At 34.5% G+C, this 21281-nt stretch overlaps 1 protein-coding gene across 1 annotated transcript in view; it reads right to left on the bottom strand.

Annotated features, from left to right (window-relative positions):
* LOC136039818 (BAI1-associated protein 3-like) overlaps positions 1-21281 on the bottom strand; it is a gene marked incomplete in the record, with an annotated part of 299965 nt that overhangs the window by 220498 nt on the left and 58186 nt on the right. The window contains 2 exon segments of the mRNA XM_065723725.1: positions 2948-3109; positions 4127-4298. Coding sequence (XP_065579797.1) covers positions 2948-3109; positions 4127-4298 — 334 coding nt within the window.

A 21281-nucleotide genomic window follows, 5' to 3' on the forward strand; every position in this document is an offset into this window, starting at 1 on the left:
AGCGATTCTATGTCTTTTCAATTAGTGTTTTCAATTAGTCTTTTCTATGTCAGGAAGTCTTTTCAGTTAGTTTCTGAGCCTTCTCAGGAAACGAGAGCTGCTAGTGCTATAAGGCCAAAAAGTAAAATATAAGCTATTTAAGTGACATTTCGATTTCCAGACATTTTAAGCCATTTAAACGGGAAACTGTTTTGAGCTATCCACTTTTTTGCTTTGCAGTATAGTTTATTCAGGACAGAAAAGGGTATCATAAGAAAAGTATTATAATAGCTGAAATTTTTCACAAGAAAAATGGACATTGCTTTTTTGAAACTGAGCCATCTGAGCCATTTATGGTAAACCTTGATAAGTATAGCTTACAAGTGCGAAAAATACTTGTTTCGAAAATCTTTTACACTATTTTAGGGTGATGAATGTGGTCCAAAACTTTCATTCGTGTAAAACATCATTTTCACATTTTCGGACCATAGTTTTCAAAAAACGGCATTAGAATCTGCATGTTTAGAAACTTCGATGTAACTCTAAGATTAAAACACAGTTCTTGAAACATTTTATCTTATGAGTTATTAAACATCAGTTGTTTTGCACCATTTTTCCCTATTTCGTTTGTATTAGGGTTTTTCAGATACAATGCAAGTAACGGTATTTAAGGTTTTGCCTTTTGAGTCTTAGTAGTGACAATATAATGCTTTTAAGCAGAGCCTTTTCCCTTCGAATCCTGGAATTCGAAAGGATTTTTTAAGCATAATGCTTAAAAGCATTATGCTGTCACTACTAGTCTTACTGATGTCTGTACAATCAAGTTTCTGCAAATGGAAGCAGATGATGAAATATCTAGAAGAAATATCTTTATTGAATAGGGTGGATTGTAGCAGAGGTGGTATGTCTTTGTTGAGGGGCTCGTTCAAAATGCTTACAAATAATTATATTTCAAAGTAAACAATTCCTTTTTGAATACACATATATAATGTGAGGCAAACACTTCTCCAAGCAAATTTTTGTTTAATGTTTAAGAATGAAATATTTGATTTCTGTAAATATTAAAGACAAAAAAAGTTTTTTTCAACTGAAAGTAACGAGGAACATTAAAAATTGAATCGAACAGAAAGTATTAATTATATGATGTGTTTGCACCCTCGTCAATACTTCGTTCTTTACGCTAAAGATCAAATTTTGTTCCAATTCTTTAAGAATAAACCCTGAATCCTTGAACAAATAGCTCTTTTGAAAGTGCTAAAAAAGACTTTTACGCAAAGAGTGAGATATTAACGAGGGGGCGAACCCCTCATATACTTAATAATTTCGTTTCTTTTTAACTTTTAATGTTGCTCCTTATTTAATTTAATTTCTGATCTTTTCTTATAAATAATACTGTGAAATCCGGCACCCCAGTCATGAAAAATTCCCTTTCCCATAAAAAATTCCTCTTTAGAAAGATCCTCCCACGTAACCGTGATCTTTCTTCTGGCAAAAAATACAAAATTCAAAATTTTTGTAGACACGAGCTAGAAATATCTACAGCAGGATTCTCGGATACGCTGAATTTGACCGTGTCATTTTTGTGAAGATTTTATGACTTTTAGGGAGTGTTTCCCTCCTTTTTGAAAATAAGGCAAAGCTTTTCAGGCTCATAACATTTGATGGGTAACACTAAACTTAATGAAACATATATATTAGAAATCAGTATAAAAGTTCGACTCTTTTGATGTGTCTATTGGTATAAAAATACCGTTTTTCAGAGTTTCGGTTACTATTGAGCCGGGTTGCTCCTTAACTACAGTTTGTTACCACGAACTGTTTGAAAAGACTTAGGAAAGCTTAAGGAGTTGATATTTGTGTATGTTTTAGGTCCTAGGCAATAAACAAAAAAAAAATCTAATGTCATAGAGTTGTTAATATTTTTGGCTGATTTCTCACCAACAGTTGATACATAATGCAGATTACTATATTCAGTCCAAATGGTAATGACCAAAACCATCTGACTGTTAATTATAATCTAGAGCCAGAAACGCCCAAAAACTCTTAGGAATCTGATTCCGACTCTTGAAACCTTCTGAAGCCATTTATTCCACAAACCAAGTACTTTATCTTGAAATATTAAACAAAATTTGTCCTGAAAAGGCTTGCCCACCCTATTTAGTTTCATTTGAGAATTAGTTGTTTACTCTACTATGTAATACGCTGCATATATTTTGAATGTGTTTACCAAAAAGAGATAAATAACAACCCTGGATATATTCAGCTTATTCAATTCAGCATTACCTTTAGATATTCCGTTTTCTGCTTACATAGGTAGATGAAGAAACCTTTAGGTAAAGTTAGTTTTTCTATAAAAAGCGAAACTTTGAGAACAAATTAAAAATATTAAGAAATGACAGAGAAACATAACCTAAACTATGTATTTTTATTTAGAAAAATTTAAATCTACGAATATATCGCTTTGAATTTTAAAGTTGGGTTCCAGTATAAATAAATTTTGTTTTGCCACCGTTTTCTTGAGAATTATGGTTCAAAAAAAAACGTAAGAGTGCTGTGTTCTGTTCTTTTTTCAAAATGACCATAAGAAAGATTGACCACAATCATCACACTGTATACGTAATTAGCACGCTGTTTGCAAAATGAGTCTTTTAAACTTTTAGTTATATTGACAGTGTCACTAACATGTTTTTGAAATTAAGGTCTATGTATTGATAAAAACTGGCAGCAAATAAGATATTTAATTATATCAGGTGCTGCAAATTTAAAAATAATGTGCAAATAATTTTTTAAAATTATTAAAAAAAAATAATTTAACAATATACATAATGCACTATGAATAAATTGTAATACTGTAACATAATCTTAGCTTGTATTTATTTTCAATTGAACTCTAATCAAGCTAAATCTAATAATAGTAGGAGATTCACAAAAATAGTATGAAAAGAATTTTGAGAATGATCAAACTTACAACCGAAATTTTTCATTCCACTTAGGATTCAAAGTGTGAGGCCGGACTGACGTAGCACGAATAAATTTAGCGGGTAAAACGCTATCCCTGTGTTGAGACTGTTCTCTGCGTGTTTGGGGTGTCGCCGGTGGTCCGTCTCGCCTCTTAAAACTTAGTCGGAACCTAAAAATTTATTCCAAATTGATATACATCTATGCAATAAAATATAAATAAATACAAATATTAATAAAAGATGGCATAAAAACGTTCCAACTAACATGTTTAAATTGTTGAAAAAAAACATTTAACCTGACATGACACCGAAAATCATAAGCGATATATTTTGATAATTTGATTTATTAATGAATTTTAGCACAAGCCTATATCAAAGCAACAAAAAACTGTTCCCCAGGTGGTTTATGACTTGAAAATTAGGTAAATATACCTCAGTTTTTAGCCCTGCTGCATCTATTAGTACTTACTTGTACTTGTAGGGGGATTCGGCTGTTCCAGCAACTCCGGCTTTGAATTTCTATGACGCTGATTTGGTCTACGTTGAACATTTTTTTTGCCAGCGCCTCCACAGATATATTCGACTGGCTTTGCTTTCTACAGCCCAAATAATTTAGCCCAACCATAGCCTCTAGGTCTAATTGGACCACATTTAGCCAATTTTCTTTTGCCCTTCTTAGTGTCTCTTCCAAAAGATGAGAGACTCGGCTAGAACGATTTGGCAAGACAGGTGCTCGAAGTGTTTCCGTGAAACATTGCCAACTCTTTCAGCCCCTTTTTTGCACTTAAAAAAACGAAGTTACATTTGTTTAATGTCTATGTTGTGTTTGTGATTGAACACATGTATTCTGGGTGGTTTTTGCAGAATATTGTGTGCTGACATCCTTGGCATTATCATACTATTGCTTCAGTGAAATATCTGTTTCTTGCGTTGATACTAAAATTAACATACTCCTTAATGAGGGCGTACCCTTACACGATGGAGCAACAGTAAAGAACAATAACTTAAACCATTGTAACATCTATAAAATCGCTAAAGACAAGGGAATATCAAATTACTAAAATTGCATATAATAAAAACTGCTGAAACTAATACATTGTAAAAGACGAGTTTCCCAACATGTTTTTGGCTCTTGTTGGTTGAGTTAGAATTATTGAAACACTTTTTAAAGATAGGAAAGTACTTACCCTCCAGATTTTTTAAACTTGTCCATCTGATTAGCTATTAGTGAGTCACGCCTTCCAGATGGGGGCTTAGATTCACCAGGATCATTGGGCGAATAATCATCCAATTCTTTTGGTGGTGATGATAAAGCATTTCCCAGCTGTATTCCCAGCATACAATAGGGGTCACTGAATCCTAAAATTGAAATAATGTAATCTGGATAAATTCATACGAAATTGGAATATAGTCACAAACATAGTCAGAAATGACAATGTTAACGTTAACAGAAGTTCTGTTATAATAACAGCGATAGTAAGAATAATAAAAGCATAAACGTAATATTACTAACAATAAAGAGCATCCTTGTAATATTGGCAAAATTATCGTCTTCCAGGTGCAATAGGCCTAATTGAACAAATGAAATTTTTTTTTTTTATGAAACTGAAGAGCGACATTGAGACTTCAAACACACAAAACTATTCGTTGTATGAGGAGGCTGTGCAATCCTTGTCCCTTGTCTTCTCTTTGGGTTTTGACTAATGACAATTTAAGAGATTATTAAAGGGTAAACACTAAAGCCCATTCTTGATTGCGAATATTTTATTTACTGATTAACTTTCAAAATATTTGGACTAGAAAATTTAATTGCTTAACTGAATGCGAATAACCAATCTGTTTACTATCGAAGCATTGTGATGAAAAAATAATATTTTCATGGCATTGCTCTCGTCTTAGAAAATTGATTCTTTAAGCGTGGATTTAAAAAGAAATCTTTAGTAAAAAGAGCAACCCCCTCCTTACATACATTGTAACTTTTCGTTGTTTTAAGTTCTAATGTTGCAGCTCCCATTCTGTGGAGAAAAAAAACTTGTTTATCATTCAACTTCAGAAAAAACTTTAATATCAAATTCAATGAAATCTAAATACGAACATGATTTTCATCCCCACAGCGTCTTATACTTACGCTGCAGTCTAACTTTTTTAAACAACACCTTGACAATAAGGGCTTATTGAGGTTCAATTACTTTGTATATTAAAATAGAAGATGTTCAAATACAAGGGAGCCTGTCAGCCACCACTCTTTACTCGCAGGTCCAACTTTTGCAACAAAATTCCAGGCTTTGATACTACAGTTTGAAAAAAATAGATCTTTTCAATAAGAAAAGAGCATTAGTCCCTCTCAGCACCTAATGCTGCATTATGTAATATATGTAATATTTTGTAATATATATTACAATTTATTTATATAATATATTGTAATATATTTCTACAAATGGAGAGAGGTCAGACATACACGGGTCCATAGTCTTTTGTTTGCTGAAGGATAATTGAAAAGTGGTTCGTAATAAATAATGCGATGTTTTATGTTAGTAGAAGTCCGTTCATGCCATGGATCATTTATGCGATATCATAGGTGCAATGAATGTAATGAGCCAGTTGATCTGAATCGAAATAGTGCATTGTAAAACAATCTATTCGGTTGTTTTGTTTAGGACGGGGGAGGAAAAAGTGAACTGAAGAAACTATTATTAGAAGTTTGGATATTTAGCTCCCTTCCACCTTCATTATTTAAATTTCCTACAACTCATCTCTAGTGGGTGGTGAAACGTGCCACTATCCAATACTGTTCAGTGAGTAGTATTTCTGGGTAAACAGTCCGTAATAACGGTACGTTTTGTGTAGGTAGTACACGGTTTTTGAACAAATAAAGATGATCGCGCAGTAGTATAATTTCCAGAACTTGAAGATTCTAAAAATAGTTTTACGACAGTTCGCAACTTATGGTTCGCAACTTATTGCTCTTTCGAGACCAGAAATGGCTTAGAAATGGGACAAACGTAACTTTAATGTGGATGAATCTCTTTTTTTGCTTTAAAAGACACAAAGATCTAAATTTAATAAGAATTAGGGGCTAAGAAAATAAGCAAAATAAAATCATCATTATTGGAAGCAGCATAAAAATCATATTCTTTGAAGGAACATATATTACGTTACAAAGTTCGCTTTTTACGGGCCGGTTAGTTTTGAAAGATTTGACAAGGGACTCAAATGCCTTTCACCAATTTTAAGAGCTTCAAGTGAAATAAAAGGTTACTAGTCTATTTTTCTTTTTTGATCATTAAGTGCAGTTTTTTACCACACATATTTTTTTTCTCGAGTTATGGTATTGTAATCAATTAAAATTCTTAATTATTGAATAATTTATGCTTTTTGTCCTCTCCAACGGATCATACTTGAATATCCGACATAAGGTAAAAGGCGCTACGTCATTTGTAATATATATTCATGTTTTGCTTGAATAAATCAAGTTATAGTTTTCAATTTACAGAAAACTCTAAGAGGACCCTTTATTAAATATTCAGAGGCAACTTGTCCTTTGCTAAATTACAGTTTGCTAAATTACAAGAAAAGAGCATTTTAATTGCATTCTTAAAATCGTTCAAAAAAGGAATCTGTCGGTTTTGGTTCGACGAAAAGAAAGTAGAATAGTCCATAAGGTACTCAGATGGACGTTAGGTCAAATTGGATATTTTAAAGTCTTTGAAGTTCGTGTGCGTTCAAGGATCTGAGTAGTTTAATGTTATTCTTCCAGCTATTCCTCCCCCCTCCATAATAAAACTTTAGTTGATGCGTAAGTAAAAAAAGTCAGTGAAGATTAGCTCTTAGAAATCATCTTCAAATGTAAAATTTGCTAATATTCGTAGAGAAGTAAAAAGGAAGATAACTGTTGATGCATCTTAGTATATTAATCTTGCTGTTTCGCACAGAAACATTTTCAAAAGGAAATATGACCATAACAACATTGATCCATTCTTTTTTATAAACCACTAAAACAGCTCTATTTCTGATTTGTTACTCGTATCTTTTCTAAGAGAAACTGCGAACCATCAAATATTTAGATTAATAAAAGGAATATTGTGTACTCGAATGAAAACCAAATGTCACTCAGGATGACAGCAGAAATGTTAAAGAGGAAAGGGTCCCCGTGCCTGCGAAACAAAGAAGAAGAAGTTTTACTCAAATGTCATTTGAAAATATGTAATAGGCTACATACAAAAACAAAAATGTGAAACAAATTTGTTGTTTTTTCTTGGGTGGGGTTAATCGATAACATAAATTCAATGATTTTTACCAGTGCTTTCGCTGTTGACTAGACAAATCTTAAACCCTGCGAAAAAGAACACTGTATGCAGCAGCAAATTTTGAGTGAAACTTTGCTTTTTCGTAAATTAAATCAATATTGCGGATACAAAGGGTATTAAGAAACAGATCCTTAGTTGAAAACCTAATCATGCTTGCACCAGTACCTGCAACCTAGTAAAGAGCGAACCACAATCCAAAGTAACCAAAAGTTAAAAACACGTTTAGAAAAAAAAACTGTCTAGCGCAAAAATTGCCATCTGATACTGATTCAGGAATGGTAGCTATTATCTCGGTTCGTCTTAAAGAAAGAAGAAGAAGAAAAAAAAACTTCGTTCGCAACAAAGTAAAAGTTTATTGCAAAATGAAATTTATGGTAATTTCGTAAAGAAGCCTCCAATCCCTCAAAAATGGTGTCAGATCAAAATGAAAAGTGTATCATTGGAATCAGCATAATTGAAAACCTATTACAGGGAAATTACAGTCCTCACCTTTAACAACAAGGAAAGTCACTTTTTTATTTGGGTGGCACTGATCTTTCTTCCGTTTTTTTGGGACTAGCAGTTTACCAGAGCATTATAGTGAGATGCTTAATGGCTCATTCAAAAGCTATTTATTATTTATTTATTTAAGAATTAACGACGCCTCTTGACTACTATGGTCCCTGCGTCGGCCCTGCAGTGCATTCCTGCAGCGTGATTCGATCTCTGGGTCCCGTATTACCAAGCTAAGGTCAAATCCACTGCGCCACCACAAGACTATTCAAAAGCTATTTTCCTATCTACGTGCATTTTATAAATTTTGCCATCTAAAGTTTGCCATCTAAGTGCCATAGGGTACTAAAAATTGCACTTTTGTGTCATTCCTCAAGGATGGGGCTACCAGGTTACCAGGATATCTCAGATAGATTTTCAATGGATCATATAAAAGATACTGCTCATATCTACGTCCATCATTGAAATTCCACAATCATCAAGTTGCAAGTGGCACCAGAAACTGCCCTTTGGTGTCATGTCTCAAGTGGAAAAGCTTAGGCTACTGGGCCACCGAAACTTTTCAGAGTGTCGTATAATGGATCATTTGAAAGCTATTACTCATATCCCCGTGATTTGATACCAATTCTACCATCCGCAAATGTGATATAGCACTAAAACCAACACTTTTGGGGTCACTTCTTAGGTTGAAATGCTTGCAAGAACACCACCCGTATGTTCCTGCTCGAAGCCTCCTTAATAAGCTACACAATTAAGGTACATACACCAGGATATCAAATTAGATTATTAGAAGTACGGTTCCGTTAGTGCAGCGTTGGACTTCAAATTAGAGTGTCTTGCGTTCGATTCCCGCTTTTTTTTTCAGTCTCGGTTATGGCCCTTAAATTTATTATTTTTAAGGCAATTTCACTCTTCTTGTAACTTTGCTGTGCTTAATTTCAAAGTATGTCCGGGGATGGTATTTTGTGAAATATTTTGATTAAAAGGAAATTACAATAGTTAATTAAGACACCAAAATAAACACCAGAAACATTTTTGTGCAATAAGAAGGGTGAAGTCACCTTGCAGCATCCTTGTGGACATTACCCATATTTTTCCATTAACTCTCTTTTGTTAAAGTAGCTTTCTAGTTTCTGCTAGTCAGTAGGCTATTTATAAAGTCTTGTCTTCATTATGGCCTTTTCAGGTGAAGTGGGCCAAGTAAAAACAGCTTTTTGTTCATTGAAAAACAAACGTTTTTAACAAATGCCATTTCAAATGCCACTGATTTGTCTTTTTGAAGCTTAAAAAGTACCAAAGGAGACTAGGAATGCCTGAAAACTAAAAGAGCCTAGGCAACAATGCCTAAGAAGCCATAATGAATCTAAAGACTAATTAACATTAAGAGGGTTGGGAGAGGAATTTAAAATAGGGAGAATTTGTGAACCTCGGAATTGGGGCTTTGAAGCATTGAGATTATAATAGCACCCATTTCATTGTTCCAGCCTGCCTAGTCCGGAAATGGCACCCAAAGTACACTTTCTGGTGTCATATAACCCTTTATGATGGTGCTATAAATTCAATAGTGCAATAAACTAGATAGACAGTTTTTGTGTAAGATATTATCCTTCTCCCTATTAGACAAGGAGAGAGAGAGAGAGAAGTTTATTAATATTAAATAGAAGACAATACAAAATACAATTCAAAATCAAATTACAATACACATAATTTTCCTCGAAAGGCTCCATGGCCAGGGATACAAGGGGGATAAGAAAAAAAATTATTATACAAGCAATAAATTCAATGTAAGCAATCACATATAGAAGTTTACAGGCAATATATTTATGGGAGATACAATCTAGGCAACAACTAAAAGGAGAAAGAAAAAAAAACATAGAGAACATACCAGAGGCCTGGGAGCAAAGTGCAGAGAGTAAAACCACATAGCACTAACAAAACACAGGGGCCATCAACTCCTCAGAGAAAAAAAATAATATATTTGATTCTTTATTAAATGATCCTTAGGAATCCTTTTAAAAGTCCCGAACGAGTGGCATTTCTGGACTGAAGAAGGTAGTGAATTCCAGACCTGTTGACAAGCAATGTGGGGATTGAAATCTGATCGAATAGTAGGGATAGGCGGAATGTGGATATTATTTGAAGAACGAAGGCTATATGGAGCTGAATCAGAAACAAACATAGGAGTTTTCCGAAGAGATTTTGGGAGATTGCCGTGAAGTTGATCAAAGACAAAAGAAGCACAAGAAATAATGTAAATAGACCGCAGACTTAAGAGCTGTGTTGGTGAGGAACGGTTGGTGTCCATAACCAGACGCTGTGCTTTATTATACATGACAGAAAGTGACCGCAGCGTAGACGGAAAAGTAGACATCCATACAATGGGGCAATAAGAAACATATGACTGGACAAGACAGAAAAAAAGAAGTTTCAGAATAGATCCAGGAAATGTGTATCTAAGTTTTCGAACGATACCCAAACTCCGTGAGACCTTAACCCTAATCATGGCTACATGGTTTCTGAATGAAAGGTTCTCATCAAGCAGGATATCAAGAAACCGGACCACCCGATTCTCTGGTCTACACAAGGAGCCTTGTGACACCTGAAGGTGTGTAAGCTGAGGAAAAGCTACACCAATTCGAGAAAACATAAGAAAATGTGATTTACCAGCATTCAGGACCAAGTAATTGGCATTAAACCATGACATAACTCTCTCAAATAATGCCACAAGGTTAGACTTGATATCACATTCCGTCTTCCCAAGGGTCCCAAGAGTGGTATCATCAGTAAAAGCAACAAAGAAATCTTCATTAGAAGAAGTATTGGAACACGACTGAGCATCAGGCTGACACAGCTTGTAACATGCCAGAGGCCTGGTGTTTTTTACAGTCAAAATCAGATTATTAACATAAATAAAAAAAAAATAGGACCAAGAACAGATCCCTGCGGGACGCCATAATATATTTCAGAAGGACTTCGGAAAAGCGGATCAATTGAAATAAGCCTACCAGAAAGATATGAATCAAACCAAGAATAAGCGTTTGATCTTATACCAATATGTGATAGTTTCCAAAGAAGAATCCGATGAGTCAAGGAATCAAAAGCTTTACGAACATCCAAAAATAAAGCTGCCGGGATATGACCAGAATCTATTACCGAATAAATGAAATTCGATAAAGCTGCACAAGCATGCTCCCTAGAGTGACTCGCTCGGAATCTAAACTGGATATCATGCAAAAAATCTTTTCCATCCAGAAAACTAAGAAGCCTGGATAGCATAGCCTTCTAAAAAATTTTGCTGAAAACAGATAGGAGAGAAATTAGCCTATAATTAGCAGGATCACTCCGAGAACCACCTTTATAGAGTACTATAGCCTTAGCTCGCTTGAGAGATTCGAAAAATAACTTTCTCGAAAGACAGATTGACAAGCTTAGTCAGTGGTGACAGAATAGCAGGCAGAATGGCACAGATAACCCTTGTAGGAATTTTGTCTGGTCCTGAAGAGGATGATCCTTTAAGAGCATTCACGATACGGGCTACCTCAAATTCAGAAACAGAATTCAAGACCATCGACTTCAAAGATGAGGGTCCAAGAAAGGCTCTGAAATCGCAACGAGAAGTTGCAGAGCTTGCAGAGGAAGCAGTTAGCTTTCCTATATTAGCAAAATAAGAGGTAAGCTCTAGCTGAACATCTACATCTCCTTGGACAATTTTACCATCGATTTTCAGCATTGATGGAACTGAAGGCAGAGGGGGAGTAGGTCTATGAACTGAATTAATTAAATACCATGTCTTTCTTACATGCTTCCCAAATTCAGAGAATTTCCTATGATAATACTGAGACTTTGCCTTCCGACACAGAGAATTGAATATATTCCTATAGGCCTTGAATCGTTCGTGATGAGCTAAAGATGGTGAAGCCTTGTAAAGCTTCCACATATAATTTTTCCTTTTCCAGCTTTTATGGAGACCTGGAGTCATCCATGGATTCAGTGGTGCTATCCTTTTCGAAGTATGGGGCGCTGAACCCCGAATGCAAATTTCCAGGATTCCTTCTTTAACTAAATCATAAAAGGAATCAAAAGAGTGGTTAAAATATGAATCAGAAACCAAACGACCCCATGGTACATCAGCCAGACGAGAATTAAGTAGACTTAGCTCAGTATCACTATAACGGAAAAATGGAAGATTAGATGGTGATGCTATACGCTGCGCTTGATCAGCACTATTATATCGGGAAAATGATCAGAAATATCACTAACCAGCACCAAATTATCTAAAACATCTAGTGACGAAAAAATATTATCGATAAGAGACGCTTGTGTTTCTGTAACTCGGGTTGGTATACAAACTGAAGGTAGAGTTCCCGAAGAGAGCATCATTGACAAAAAATCAATAGTTGAAGCAGAATTTTGATCCAGCAGGTTGAGGTTAAAGTCACCCATAAGGATAAGTTCATAGGGATGTTTTTGGACTGAGTCCAAAACTTCTTCTAGAATTTTCAAGAACGAAGGAATAGATCCACTGGGGGACCTATAAACCAAACCCACAAATTAACAATTACGCATTGATTTAATCTCAATAAATAGGGATTCCAAGATTCCTTCCTCATTTCTGCTCAAACCATTTCGGACATTATATGCAAGACAATCAGCAATATAAAGCATAAGGCCACCTCTCGCCATCTGTTTCCTATTCAGCCTCTCCATCCTATATCCTGGAATATCTAGAAGGATATCCTTTTTTGAATACAGGAAAGTTTCACATAATTCTATAACATCAGGAGTTCCATCACTAACGATCCGTTTCAGCTCATCAAAAGACGAGCAGAGTCCCTGAATGTTAAGATGAAACACAGAGAAAATACCATCTCGTTTAGAGGAGGCAGAACCATTTAATTGCGAAACATACTTACTTTTAATATCCGAATTAGAATCATTATTCATCTGATTCTATTTCCAATTGAACTATTAATAATATCTTCAATATCTAAAGGATTATTTTGTAAATCAAGTAAACAATCCCCCAAAGAGTTGATACCAGCCTTGCCACTACTCATGGTGGATGGCAGTTCCGCCCCACGACCAAGCCCACCAGACCACGGGTATAAGAAAAAAATATAAGGAAAGAAGAGTAAAAAATAGTATAATCAAGGTATGGATAAATAATGATAATAAAATCAAGGTAAGAATAAATAAAAAAAACAAGGAAAGAGAAGAAAAAAGAAACAAGGAAAAACTAAGAACTCCTACCCCGTGCCTCTCCCATTGAAAAATAAAAGCACCAAAACTCAGAGTAAATGGGTTTGTTTTAATACTATACTGTTGGTGCAAAAAACAAATAGCAATACAATAAAAAAGACACAATATTAGTTGTAGCAGAAGATACCACTATATAAGTCACTATTACTATTTTTATTGCATCGGACCAAACTAACTTAACAAATAATTAAAGCAATACTTTTTTCTTATCAAAACACAATAAGTGTCCGGGCTTCCACAAACTCACTAAACAAAAAAAGAAAAAAAATATTCAGTCATGTAATCCAGTCCATAGAATTGCCCCGGCCATTTCCTTGCCTTCGTTGCGTTTGAATCAGGCTACTAATATCTGGTGGGATTTCATCAAACAAAAACATTTCCACTGGCCCTTCCTTAAGGCGACGAATACATAGAGATGGTGGTATGGATCTCGCAATCCAAGTTTCAAAACCTTTTTTTTTCACGAATACTGGTTCGGATAGCTAAAAGTTTTTTTTCGAGCTTCTCGAACAGACAGGGGAAAATCATCGGATAGAAAAAAAATTCTGATTGCCCATAATAGTTTTTCCACGAAGATTTCGAGTCTGTTTTAGAACTGCCACTTTCAGCTCCCTGTTCTCCATGATAACCTTTATCAGCTTTTTTTCAGGCTTAACATCAGCTATCGTGTATTTGGGTACCTCATGGATTCCAAGGCATTACGAAATTATACTATCGAAAATCGCCTTAGCATTTACAGTATCAATCGCTGTCACGTTCCATACTAGAATATTTTTATCAGTTTCTTTACTTTCCAGCTTCATCATTGTATGCCTTAGGCTAGATAACTGCGATTTCAGTAAAGATTCATCAACCAGCACAGAAATGGGGTTCTTCAAATCGTTGGTTTCTACCTCAGGGCTGATCACTTTAGGCTTAATACCTTCCACCTCCGATTTCGATTCCAATACAGCTTCTTCGATCTTAGAAATCCTTTGATCTAATCCTTTAAAATAAACATTCAGCTCATTTAACGTAGAATTTTCTTTAACAGTCTGTAAAACAAGACTCAAACTATCAGCTACTGATTTCAATGAGATTCCTTCCATAGGACTGGATGTGAGAAAATACTCTTCAAATTTTTCCTTCTTCCTCTTTCCTCCCATTATACAAAATAGTAATTGAACTCCAAGAAAAAATAGACTGTAGAAATATACTACCACATAAAACTCCATTAATTACTCACTTTTCGTGATATTGGCATCTGAATCTATCCAAAAAAAATTCGACAGCAAGTTAACTTTGCTGAACACTAAATGAACGGTCCGACGCAAAGTAGGAGTATTTACCTCGAATGCATTCTTGTTTTATCAAAACTTTGTGAGAGTAAATCTGGATGTTCACTGAATGAATGCTATATGTGAACTGACTGAATGAATGCTATATGTGAACTGGAATACTGGAGTGAACTGGAGAACTGCTATATGTGAAATAGGATCTACTATTCCTCCTTAATACTAGACGACTGAATTGTGAAGGAAATCACTTCAGTTAAATAAAGGATTAACATAAAAACCAGAAATGATTTTGTGCAATAAGGAGGCTACTGTCACCTTGCAGCACCTTTGTGGACATAACCCATATTTTTCCATGGAAAAATCTTTCCAGACAATGTGATGCCGATGAAAATTTCCCCTGGACAATTACAGCGTAACATTTCTGTAGGAGAATTCAGGTAATTCTTCATACAAATTTTGGAGATGAAAACAAACTTTGTTTATAGTATCATTTATCGCATCTATACGATATATGGTCTTTTTTAGAAATTTCGATTCATTTCTATGTAATGAGTAGCTTTTCTATTTAGGGGCAGGTCGAATAGCTCCCTAGGCCTAAGGACAAATTTTTTTCGAGCTAGAAAAATTTTCCAGAAGCATATCGATGTTCAAACCTATCCGCTTTTGTCTCGAAGCTAGTCGCCTGGAGCTACTTTCTTAAGTGCTAATAAAAAAAACAAGTTTTTTTAAATGAAAGTAAGGAGCAACATTAAAACTTAAAACGAATAGAAATTACTCCGTATATGAAATCCTCAACGCCTTACTCTTTAGGCTAAAGTTTGACTCTTTCTTTTAACTCTACTTTTTAAAACAGTAAAAAACTTTAGCGTAAAGATTGAGGCGTTGAGGAGGAAAAGCCCCTTTCATATACGGAGTAAATTCTGTTCGATTCAAGTTTTAGCGTTGCTACTCACTTTCATTTAAAAAATTTGTTTTTCTATTTAATTTCTGAACGTTTTTGAATTAATGTATGTTTTGATCTTGGCTCTCCGCACATATCAAAACGTAATTTGCATATTAGTTAATTGCAATTAATCGGAAGATTGTGAGAAAAAAAGAGCGAGGGAAGAGGCCTAGTTGCCCTCCAATTTTTTGATTACTTAAAAAGGCAACTAGAACTTTTAATTTTTTACGAATGTTTTCATTGGTAAAAAAAATATACGTAACTTACGAATTAACTTACGTAACGAACTTCTATATTAGTATGTATTTATTGCGTATATTAGGGGGTTCACCCCTCGTCGATACCTCGCTCTTTACGCTATAGCTTAAATTTTGTCCTAATTCCTTAAGAATGAGCTCTGAATCACAAAGGCCGTAGAATAAATAGTAGAAACTACTAAAAATACTTTAGCGTAAAGAGTGAGGTATTACGAGGAGGAAAACCCCTCATATGCGTAATAATTTTTTTTGGTTTTAAGCTTTGATGCTGCTCCTTATTTTCAGTAGAAAAGACTTTTTATATTTACTTTTTTGTTGTTTTTTCAAATAATACTAGAAAATCCTGCGCCCCCTTCATTGAAATTCTCTTCTTCCATGAGAATTTCCTGCATGGAAATATCTTCCCACGTAACTCCCCCCTTCAACTCTCCCCCCTAAACCAAAACAATCCCCCTGAAAACGTCTGTACACTTCCCAGTAACCATTACTATATGTAAACACAGGTCAAAGTTGGTAACTTGCAGCCCCTCCCACGGGGACTGCGGGGAAGTAAGTCATCCCCAAAGCCATAGTTATTAGGTTTTTCGACTATGGTGAATAAAATAGCTATCTAAGAATTTTGTTCCGGAGACTTTTGGGAAAAAATGAGCGTGGGAGGAGGCCTAGATGCCCTCCAATTTTTTGGGTCACTTAAAAAGGTCACTAGAACTTTTAGTTTCCATTAGAATGAGCTCTCTCGCGACATTCTAGGACCACTCAGTCAATACAATCACCCCTGGAAAAAACAACAAAAAAAAAAAAAAACAAAAAAAAAAAAACAACAAATAAACACACATCCGTGATCTGTCTTCTGGCAAAAAAAATTGCTAAATTCCACATTTTTGCACATAGGAGCTTGAAAGGTCCTACAATAATGTTCTTTGATACGCTGAATCTGATGGTGTGATTTTCGTTAAGATTGTATGACTGTTGGGGGATGTGTCCCGCTATTTTCCAAAATAAGGCAAATTTTCTCAGGCTCGTAACGTTTGATGGGTAAGACTAATCTTGATAAAACTTATATATTTAAAATCACCATTAAAATGTAATTCTTTTGATGTAACTATTGGTATCAAAATTCCATTTTTTAGAGTTTTGGTTACTATTGAGCCGGGTCGCTCCTTACTACAGTTCGTTACCACGAACTGTTTGATATTGTTAACGTGTCTTTTGATTCTGCTTTAAGCAACCATGTTTTTGATAATCCTAGCCACGAAATACTTTTGAAGAATCTTCCTTATTAGTAATAACCTAAGCATAAAGCAGGTAGTTCTAAAAGAAATTGAAATCAGAATTAAGATTTATTATAATATTTCCTTAAATAGGGACTTGGGGGAATATTCACTAAATGTTCTATACACTATACAAAAATATTTTAAAAAGCAGTAAACGTTAAAACAGACCCAGTTACAAAAAAAAACCTTTCAGGTTAGCTGCCAAAAAGGCAAGATTAGCAATAAAAACGCGTTTTTAATTATTCTTCTTTCATTCCAATAGGTTTCCTTGTTTCACCTCACTTTATTTATCATTCATGGTTGAACTTCGCTGAAATAAGGATAATAGGACGGTCTTAAAAACTTTTCATTTTACTATAATTGGTTGGATGTTGTTGTAAGTCTTATTTCTTTTATATTTTTTTGTTTTGCTTAGGATGGGTTGAAATATTCACAAAAATAGGAATTCCACTGTCTTACGAAAAGAATTTCCTATAGTTTTTCCTATTCTGGTGTTTCTCCCTTACATTGGAGAAGATTGGAAATTCATTCTATTAACTCCAAACAAGTTCTTTTTCTCGACATTCCTCCTAATTCTAGCGTGCCAATACATTTGGAGTAGGGTTGTCTTGGATTTTTGGGTGTTCGTCTTAGGGCACTAACCATTTCATGGTTTGAGACTCTGATAGTATTTTCAGTTTTGTTGAATACGAAGCTTTTTCTCAACTTACTCATTATTTTCGTAATGATCAAACTCAGATTTTGAGATTTCATCTTAGGGTACAAACCTTTCTATAGTTTGAGAGTTTAACCGTGTTTTTATTTTTCTTTTAAATAAACCTTTTCCAATTTCCAATATTTTGCACCGATCAAACTCAAATTTTGGAAGTGTGTCATAGTGTACTAACCCTTCTAGAGTTTGAGAATTTGACTGTGTTTTCAATTTTCTTGAATGTCATACTTTTTTTCGATTTTCTTTATTATTTCTGGATTGATCAAATTAAGATTTTGTAAATTCGTCTTGGAGCACAATTCGTTCTAGGGTTTGAGAGTTTGTCCATATTTCCATTTTTGTTTAATAAAGACCTTGGGCCAATTAATATTATTTTTAGATTGATCAATTTCAGATTAAGGAGTTCGTCTTAGGGCAGTAACCCTTCTGGTTACTGTACTAACCTTGTGTACTGACCCTTCTAGAGTTTGAGAATTTGACTGTGTTTTCAATTTTCTTGAATGTCATGCTTTTTTTCGATTTTCTTTATTATTTCTGGATTGATCAAAATAAGATTTTGTGAGTTCGTCTTGGAGCACTATTCGTTCTAGGGTTTGAGAGTTTGTCCATATTACCATTTTTCTTTAATGTAAGCCTTTGGCCGATTAATATTATTTTTAGATTGATCAATTTCAGATTAAGGAGTTCGTCTTAGGGCAGTAACCCTTCTAAAGCTTTAGAATTTGACCGGGTTTTCTTTTATCTTTATTAAAAAACATTTTCCGATTTTTATTATTTTGGATTCATCAAACTCAGATTTTGGGGTTGGTCTTAGGGCAGCAATACTTCTAGGTTTTGACAGTTTGACCGTGCTTTCACTTTTCTTTAATATAAAGCTTTTTGCAATTTTTTTAATTCATGGACTGATAAGACTGAGATTTTGGGAGTTCGTCATGGGGCATTAGCCCTTCTACGGTTTCCGAGTTTGATCGTTTTTTAATTTTTCTTTAATATAAATATTTTTCCGATTTTCGTATTTTGGATTCATCAAACTCAAATTTTGTGAGTTCTTCATAGGGCACTAACTGTTCTAGGGTTTGAGGGCTTCACCCTACTTTCACTCTTTTCTTTAATATAAATCTTTTTTGATTTTTGATATTTTTGGATTGATCTAAACCAAATTTTGAGAGTTTTTTTTTTTTATAAGGCATTAACCGTTCTAAGGTTTAATATTTTAATCATATTTCCATTGTTTTTAATATAAAGGTTTCTCGATTGTATATTTTTTTAATTGATCAAACTCAGATTTTTAGACTTCGTCACAGGGCACTAACCCTTCTAGAGATCGACAGTTTGACCTTATATTCAATTTTCTTTAACATCAGCCTCTTTTTATTTTTGTTGGATTGATCAATCTCATATTTTGCCACTTTGTGTTAGGGTGTTGACCCCGTACAAGTTTCAAAGGTTTACCAGGTTTTTATTTTTCTTTAAGATAAGGCTCTTCTGGTTTTACTATTTTTTGGATTGAACAAACACAGACTTTGTTGCTTCGTCTTAGGGCGCTGACCCGTCTAGAGCTTGAAATTTTGAGTGTGTTTCCATTTTTTCTTTAGCAATGGTTTTCATTTAATTTTTTGTTTGTTTGATAAACTCAGGTTTTGTTGCTTCGTCTTAGGGTGCTGACCCGTCTAGGCTTTCATGGTTTGACCGTCTTTCCATTTTCTTTAATATTGAGTTTTTTCTCCAATTTTATTTTTAGGATTGATCAAATTCAGGTTTTCCTACTTTGTCCGTCTTCCATCTTCTACTAATTTTTGTGCTGCTGCCTCCACAGCTTGGCTCCGGATCTATCGCCGTCCACATGTTTCTACTGCAGAATAACCAGAATTTAGCTCGCCTGGGCAATCATGCCAATCTAATCGGGCAATCTTCTGGAAAAGCTAGAATGAATTCAAACCCGAATCCACTAGCATAATAGAAACATCCCAAAAGGAGTAATGTTATTATAGATTTGAGTTAACCTAAATCAGGGGTTTGTGGGATGTTTCCTAGTTTCTACAAATGTTTGAGACATCCAAATCAGCTGTTTTCCCTGTGGATGGAGGCATTTCTCTTGTTCTCTTTTTACTTCTATTTCACTTCTCGGGGGATCTTCTTTGGATGGGCTTGGTATTGCTCCAAGCAATGCAAAAGAACTAGGAATTAATTTCGCCACTTTTTCAGTATTAGTAAGTGTCGTGGAGGTTACGGATTTGTGAAAAATAACCTGATAACTTTGAGTTTTTTCATGTTTAACTAAGAAAAGACATGGTACATCAAAACCTCACCCATTGAAAAATAAACTTCAATTGTGCAAGATTATTTGGGCAACTACTACCATTGGTCATTTGTCTTATTTTTGTAAATTTTTACTTGGTTTCCCCCTTTCTTTTAGTAACACTGAGATTGTTTTAAAGCTTAATGTGAAGGATCCTGTAGTCTGTATAAAGAAAAATATAAAACATTTGAAGATAAGCCGAAAATTAACCTTTTAGGCCACAATTTATTTCCGTTTATTAGAAACAGTTATGGCTCTTGATGATTTATAGGCTAAACTATTTAGCAAGCGTTTTTGTATTTTTTTTCTTCTCTTTTTAAGTGTTTGATCAATATTTGATAGGTTTTGATTGTAAGTGTTATCATTTATCTTTTCTTTATATTATATTGTAGCGTACTCCTCATTTTTTGAGGGAAATAAAGAAAATAAATAAATAAATATGTGTCTTTTTAAATACTAAAAGATGTCATTTCGCAGGTAATACCCATATTCTAGGATTTTGACTGTAAGACATATCTTTCGGCACGCACAGAGCCAAAATGTTATGAATCAACAGTTTCGAAAATAATTGAAAGAATATTTATTGAGCTTTCATGTCCAAAAGGCAATACTGGCGTAAAGTGTACTATCGTTCCTAAGCATGAATGCAGTGCGTAAAAATGAAGCGTCATTACGTACCATATAGGCTATCCAATAAAACAAAAGGCCGTAGATTATGGGATATTTGTACGTTTACTTTTTGGGTATTGCCCAATATATTCTCTTAAGTGAGGAAGGGGGGGGGGGTACTTAAGCCCCAAAAATGTGTGAGCCTTATGTTTAAAAACTTTACACAAGACTTGATAAAGATTAATTAAACTAACATTCAGATGATTACAGATTGAGCTTCTGATCTCCCTTATTGTGGAGTACAAGTACTAAGGGTGCAAAGGTTCGCCTCTTATTCTGGAGACTAAATTTCAGTTTCAGATTTGCACTTTATTCCGAAACGGACATACGCTAAGAGCACTTTCTCTCTAAGTATTATTCTAATACGGTTAAAGTTTGACTTAAAGAGTCAGGTTTGAAAGGGCGGGTGTTCTCCTCAAATTTAGGTTAACCCTGGGATGATACTGAGAACACAGAGACTAAAAAGCAGCGTTTTTTCTAATCAAAGTAAAGAACGACTGTAACGGTCAAACTGAATATAATTTATTCTGCATATAAGGTGCTACACTAAAGTTTTACTTTCTTTACCAACTTTCAAACAGTTCGTGGTAACGAACTGTAGTAAGGAGCGACCCGGCTCGATAGTAACCAAAACTCTAAAAAATTGAATTTTGGTACCAATAGCTACATCAAAAGAATTGCATTTTAATGCTGATTTTAAATATATAAGTTTCATCAAGTTTAGTCTTACCCATCAAAAGTTACGAGCCTGAGAAAATTTGCATTATTTTAGAAAATAGGGGGAAACACCCCCTAAAAGCCATAGAATCTTAACGAAAATCACATCATCAGATCCAGCGTATCAGATAACCCT

This window comes from Artemia franciscana, chromosome 20 (assembly GCF_032884065.1).
Source record: "Artemia franciscana chromosome 20, ASM3288406v1, whole genome shotgun sequence".
Lineage (NCBI taxonomy): Eukaryota > Metazoa > Arthropoda > Branchiopoda > Anostraca > Artemiidae > Artemia > Artemia franciscana.